This window comes from Copadichromis virginalis, linkage group LG14 (assembly GCF_057382275.1).
Source record: "Copadichromis virginalis isolate Kocher_CV1m ecotype Utaka linkage group LG14, C_Virginalis_male_GT1.1, whole genome shotgun sequence".
Lineage (NCBI taxonomy): Eukaryota > Metazoa > Chordata > Actinopteri > Cichliformes > Cichlidae > Copadichromis > Copadichromis virginalis.
The window spans coordinates 30,367,041-30,374,167 of record NC_140631.1 but is presented as its reverse complement, the minus strand read 5'-3'; the positions used below and the strand labels follow the sequence as shown (position 1 = coordinate 30,374,167).

Below are 7,127 nucleotides of genomic sequence, written 5' to 3'. Positions count from 1 at the left end.
CAGACTTATATAAATGAGACGAATGAAACAATATTTCTCTTCTACACATATATAGAGACAAGAGAGGCAAACTCGGGCCTACCCAGCCAACTTGACATACACTATATCCTGACAAATTTATTACCATTAAGCCTCTGCAAGGTACCACGTGACTCATGATTTATTACAATCACCTGCTGTATGTCTGTGGATGCAAAATTGCCTTTATCAGGCAGTGCATGCACCGGCTGATAACATGTGTAGCATGTGTGTAACAGTTTACCAGTTTTCTATATGGGAGAATGATGGCGGTCGTTACTGCATGCAGTTCATATTCAGCTACGGAGGTTTGAATGAAAGATGAATTCAGGCGCCTCGAAGAAACAAATGTATGGAATAGGGTGGTGGTGTTTTTGTTTACTGTAAAAAAGCAAAAAAAGCACAAATTACATTCAAAGGATTCATTATTAATGGAAGTAATTGCATCACAGTTCAATCTGGTCTTGCCTTTGACATTTACCTGTAGCAAGGATGACTTACAGGTGGTTACGTGTATATTAGCGTGACAAAAAACCAGACAGGAAACCAATTGAGCGCACACGTTTCATCCCTCAAAGGCATAAAGAATTGATGACCTGATATATTTGGAGTATCATTTCCTGTAATAATTTGCTATGGGGGGATAAAAAAAAAGAAAGAAATTAAAATTTGCACTAATCCTGTCCTCGGTTATAAATGCTGTTGTGCTAAAATAAGTTTAAAGACATGCAAATGTGAATTTTGGGTGAATAATAGGTCAGAAGAGAGTCTTGCAAACACGCATTTCCTCGAGCATGATTACAGTCCATTACTCTTCCCGTGTTCTAGCCCGCTGCGTTACGCATCATACAACTGTAGAGTCCCCTACAGTATGTGCTAACGGTGTGAGGAAAACACATACGTGTGAATGCTCACATACACGTATATGGCCTGAGCATAAGAAAACCTACATTTCATTTCAATAAACCATGTTCTGGCTCAGCCATTCAGGGTCACTTACAAGGGTCTGATTCAATTATTCCTCCTTTCACAACAGGAGGAAAACATTTTCATGGTGAATGGTTTTGCCTAAATAGATTACCATCTCAAATAATTCAATTTCCGTTAATTTGATTGATTTCATACCAGGGGGAAAAAGAAATCTTAATTTAAAACCATTGCATTTCTAATCAAACATTAACTGAAAAAGAGGCCTGGGTGAAAATCTTTTATTACCAGTTTCTCCACTAATTTAAATAGAAAATGCTGATGGCGGCCCAATTAAATGGCTCCACCACTATTCGGCCCACATCCAAGATCTCAAAAATAAACTGCTTAACAGTTTGTGCATGACCGTTTGTCTTGTAACACACACAACACACACTCATACACACACACACACACACACACACACACTCATATACCAACGTACACACATAGCAGGGAGAATCTATGGTTAGCCATTACTACAGAGGATCCAGATCAAGCAGTTCAGTCATCTGATCCATTCCCATTTATTATTCATCCTGCTCGGGGAGACAGAAACGCTGGGCTTCTCTTCCTAGAGAGACCCTGGAACCCCATCTATTCTCGTGAGCAAAGGAAATGCCATGCAGTAGTCGAGTGAATCACAGAGACAGGAAAAGAGACAGAAAGGGAGAGAAAACAAAAGTTGGAGGTGTGGGTTATTGTGGTGCACATGAAGTGGAAAGGACCATGAGGCATGCTGCAAATCAAATTATAACCAATGGGTGGGGCTGGGGTCTGTAAAAAATATGAAATTTTGACTTATTGAGGATGCCTCAACCAGGTGCACTTTGCAGACTGGTGCCCACCAATACTATGCTGTCAGAAAGTAAAGCAGCCTGGCCAGTGCTGTGAGGAGAAAACACCTTGTGGAGACATTGTGTGAGTGGCAGGCAGAACTGGCAAGCTGCCACAGATAATAACATCTGAAATAAATTTGATGTGTGGAATTCAATCTGTAGTGATAGGGACGGCTGCAGCATTAGAGTGAAGTTCTAAATGCTATCTACTCATCCATGGAATGAGGACTGACACGCAGTCTCAGAGAATAGATTGTGCAATTAGCAGCCTTTGTGCTGTTTTGACACAATGAAAAAGGGAAATGAGATTCAACGTCGTCATGCACAGTTCTCTGTAGCGCTGTGATTCCCACAAGATCGTCCACATGTACCATGTTTCAGGTGAGAATAACTTGAGGGACTTGAAACATTAGGAGGTATGATATAAAAAAAAGAAAAAAAGTATAGAGCAGGAGAACAACAGAGGGTTCAGGTGGTCACACTTATTAATAATCTGCAATATTACATTTCCATTCAAATTTTTTAAATGATCACCTCTGATGTGATTTCTGACATGTTTTCTCCTCATTTCGAGGAGCACGCCACCACTGCCACAACCAAAGGATGCAATACACAAGTTAAAGAAAAGGGGGCGCTCTTTGAGTAGGCATTAAGCAAAACCTCTGAGAACAGCGTTTCACCAAACTTTACTAATTATTCCTTTAATTAAACAGGCTGTTGCGGTCCTTTTAACACACGTGTTATTAAACACACACACAAACACAGACGAACTGTTAAAACCTGTGGATACATTATAACCCATGTATACGTGTTGCTCCTTTAGGTTATTGATGCGCATCGTAAATATAAGAATACACAATTCAATTACCAAATATTACTCTCATTGGACTAACTGCTGCGTAAAAATAAGAAACTAAACGCTTCTTCTACCTCAGAGTTATTTGTGCGTCAGCTATAAAGCCAAAGCGCAGCGAGCTGGGGACAGGCTGGTTTCACTCACATGAACTAAAAAGCTATAACCATAAAATAAAATTACTATAATATTCCTATAAAGTGTCTGTGGTTCTCGGTGGTGAAATCACCACACCTCCCTGCATGTTTTTTACACTTCCCGTGGAATTACTGTAATATTCTTTCAATATTCCTGCTGGGCTTTCGGGTGATTCCCTGTTTGTTTTACATTTCTGTAAAGTCTCCAGGTATTACTGTAATATTCCTATAGTGTTTTATAGGCCTGCATGTCATTGCAACACAACGCAGTCCAATATCATAGCGGGCTCCCTGCTTGAGCCCTCCCTCCGCCTCTCATGTGTCTACATTTTCATCCCATGGCCGTCTCTAGGTGATTTAGCGCCACCAGTCTCAAGCAGGTGTCCAACATGGCGATCACGGGAAGCGGATCTCTCGCAATTTCTTTCTTTGTTTTCGTGATTTCAGCAGCGTTTCTTCCGAAAGGTACGTGTTTTCGTAGGTGTATGTATGTTTTTATTTTGGTGGGGCTTCTCCTGTGTGTCCGTACCTAATGCAGAAATAGCCCTTCCACAGCAAAAGCCCGAGGAGTACCGGGAGAAGTTGTGGTGCGTTTGCGCTCTAGATGCGCACAAGCTTCCCCTCCAAATCTCAGCATCACTTTCTATTTCTCCGATAGTGCCGTCGACTCCAAATTACTCACGCCGTTTCTCGAGACTGTTGGGCTGCTTATCGTGTGGGCTTATTTTAGCGCTGATTAAAAGGGGTGCTGTCCTGAGTTTTTCACTGCAGCACAGCTACAGATAGGACTGCTAGAAAAAAGTATTCTCAGCGCTGCACACTTAGGACAGGCGGAGATAAAGTATCGCCAGAGATAATCGAGTGAAGTGGTCGTACAGTATTTTGACCCAGGGCAAGTACAAGGCAATTGCTCACTGAAACGTGGTCGACTCTTGTGCCTTGAGAGAGAGGATAGAGAGAGCACGGCTGGAGTGCGCTCGTATCCTTTGCTTATACCGCATAACCCTCCACAGTCCCAACTCATCTCTGTGTCTACAAATCTCCCAAGTCTGGGCTTCAGGTGCGCTTTGGAGGAAAAACACGCATTGCAGCTCTAGTCTCGCACATTGTCCTCTGGCCGCACAACTGCAGCCGCTGCTGACCGTGTGTGTTCCCGGTCCGCAGTCTTCACTTTTCCCCTCAGTGAGTGACGCTGGGAAACGTAAATCTGTTATGTCTTTGTTACTCTTGTTTTTTCACAGCGTAACTGCACGAACCAGGGCTAACTAAATGTGCGTGGCTATTGCAGTGCTCAGTCCCATCATTTCCCCGTTATTCCACCGCGTTTGCATCAGAGTTGCATGCGTCAGTGTTTTTTTTCCCCTGGAAAACGTATCCGCTGACAATGTGACGCATGTGAAGCGGTTAAAATGTCAGCTTGGAGCCACTTTAAATCCCTCCCAGAGGTAGGATGGACATGTTGTGCTGTGCATGTTGTTAAAATGGCAAGCAACAGTTGCAGTGACAGGTTTACACTTGAAGATTACTTGAGCGACCCCCCCCCCCCCCCTTTTTTTAGCAGTTTATTTTATTTTATTTATTTTTTTAGAAATTGCAGGCACATTGTACAACAGTGGCATCTGCAGCACACATCAACAGGTCTGCAGAAACTAATCACTGCATGCCTGTGCTTGCCCGAGTGGTAAAGAGTGTTCCCAAAATGAGGTTACTAGTCAAAGGAAGTTTTAGACATTGCGTTTTTTTCCAGTTCACTGCTTGTGAGACTTTCATTTCACAGTTGTTGAATTTATTATAGTCTGTGTTGAATAGCGGTTAAATGACATTTACAGCATTGTCTGGCGTCTCCTTGTCACATTAATTTAATTAACCTCTCAGTTGAATAAAATAAAGCATCGTGAATGTGAAACAACCCCAAGCTCGGCACGCTGAGAGCTGCAGCGTTACAGGAAACTCGTGTGACCTCTTCTTTCAGGTAATAATCCCCAAGCGAGAAAGGGTTGGATGTGACCCTAGTTTATTCAGCTCTCTGGCTGTCCATGTGTGAGTGCTGGGCGCAAAAGAAAAAAGGCCCAAACTCTGTGTGTGCAGTGGGGAAACTTTTCTTTTTACAGCTTTCAAATTTTTCTTTGTAAACGATCCAGAATGTGTGGATTTGAACTAGTGAGACGAGAATAGTTTCACTAACTTGATGTTTCCTAGCACAAAATGTGCATAGTGATAGGTGAAAAGGGAAGCACTGATAATGCTAAAGAGCTTCTCAGCATCCTGTTATGAAATGCCCAGACTTTGCATTTCACCAAAGTATCTGTTTAGCAGTATTTCTCTGCCTGCGTCTCCTGGGGCTCGGCCTGTTGTAGCAGATCAGATGGTTGAATTTCAGAAGGTCGCATAATCCCACTTATTGCCAGTTTAAAGTCATTCGTCAGGACTGAGTGATGGTGAAGTGGATCAATACGAGCTGTCATGAAGCCTCAACGCGCTGCTGAAGGAAAGGGTCTGGGAGAAACAAAAGGAAACATACAGTTGTTACGGTACTCTCGGTTGCCAGTTGGCATGTGACCCAGTGAGTGATTGAAGACGTTTGTCTGTGGCTCCTTGTGGTGGGGTTTGGCTTTGAAACAGATCCTATTGAAATCTGCTAACGGTGTGCTGCTTTTCCCTCAATTTCTGTTTGTCTCTTCGGATTCTGGAGGGTGGCAGTGTTTTAGTTCTTCAGTCATCATACGAATGTTGAGCTCCCCACTTTTTTCCGCTAGTGTGTGCCAGTGGTGCAAGCTGGGGCCTCGAAGAAGTACATTCATATTTGACTTTGCATATTTTTGTTGAGCCCTACAGGATCAAATATCAAAAAATGAATAAAAATATCCTCTTTTAACTTGTTTCCTGCACAGTGTAATGTTTCCCTGCATTTTACTAATTTTGAACATTTTACCATTGCAGTTAGACAACAGTAAAATGTTATTCATATATGCATTTACTTTTTTTGAATATATATGTAGTATATAAATCCAGCTCATTATTTCCTTTTAGGGTTTTGTATTTAGCAAATAATTCTGTGAAGTAACTACAAATACCAAATAACTGGCTTAATAAAAAGCTAAAATTTGTACTTAGGTACTACCTGACTGACTGCCAGAGTATCTAGATCAATAGTCCACGAGTCTTCCAAAGCCCAAGGTAACCCGATCAAACTGCATTATTTGGCTGACTAAAAGTCTAAGGCTTGAAGATGTGCAGTTTAGTTTTACAAAAGACGAAGAAAAGCCTCAAATTCCCCAGTGAAGCTTGGCATTAGTTCTCAAAAATCGCCTCAAACAATTACTTTATTACCAAAGTAGATGCAGATTAATTTTGTGCGAATCCACAAATCGATTAATTGAGTAACTGTTTCAGCTCCCAGTTCATTAGTGCCATTTATGTAGCAAACTGAAGTGGCCTTCTTTTGACTATCTCTATAAAATAGCACTTACAGTACAGTACAGTGTTTCGGGATAAATGTAATACGGCACTTAATGGCTCATTGATATGTGCCCGCTTGCAAAGTATTTCATGGCCTGTACGGTGAGATCACCACAGTACATCATTTGTAACAATAATATTCTCTTCTATTTAAAGAAATTGAATTTATTGCTCATTAAATTTACATTAAACTCTGCTTAATAAGCCTCACTCTAATTGCTGGATAATGCATGGCACTACTTTATGCGGTGGCAGCTAATCTTACTGTTGGAAAGCGAGCGGCTGGCAGAAAAATGGCAGGTGATGCATGTAAGAAATGTAGCCACTTGTAGGAGCTGCAACGATGAAAATCATATAGACTGGAGTTTTATTACTTCACTGAGGACATCACACTTCCAGGCTGCATCTTCCTACTGTATATGCTGTGTGAAAATGCAAAGATTGCAGGGGCTCATCTGTAAATCAAATGCAGTTAAAGCCATCTCTATCTAGTCTCTGCAAGGCAGAGTGTGTGAATGTGCACTCGCGATCAAACTTCACACTCTCTTTGAGCTTATAAAATGAATCTACGTGCAGAGGGTCCTTGTAGCTCAAGGCAAATGGGCAGATTTCACTTCAACACTTGTCCTTTCACGTCAGGTGTTGTTGTAAGCCAGCCAATATACACAGAGAAAGAAGGTGGTTATGGAGGTCCGTGTTGGGAAAAATTGAAAATCTCTTTCTATCCTTGACTTTATATTCCTTTCAATTTCTGAAAGACTCCAACGTCTCTTTAAAAGTATCTCCCTGGGTGCTGGGCATGAAGGTTTTTGTCCATACACTTTATAGCAGAACCTTTAAGTAAATGCTCTATCA

At 41.6% G+C, this 7,127-nt stretch overlaps 1 protein-coding gene across 4 annotated transcripts in view; it reads left to right on the top strand.

The window, feature by feature from the left end:
- The first annotated feature begins 3,143 nt into the window (after positions 1 to 3,143).
- cadm1b (cell adhesion molecule 1b) overlaps positions 3,144 to 7,127 on the top strand; it is a 169,539-nt gene continuing 165,555 nt past the window's right edge. For all 4 annotated transcript variants that reach the window (XM_085430382.1, XM_085430383.1, XM_085430381.1 and 1 more), the window contains exon 1: positions 3,144 to 3,278. In XM_085430382.1, the coding sequence (XP_085286508.1) occupies positions 3,203 to 3,278 (76 nt within the window). In that variant the 5' untranslated portion in view covers positions 3,144 to 3,202. The remainder of the gene's footprint in view (positions 3,279 to 7,127) is intronic.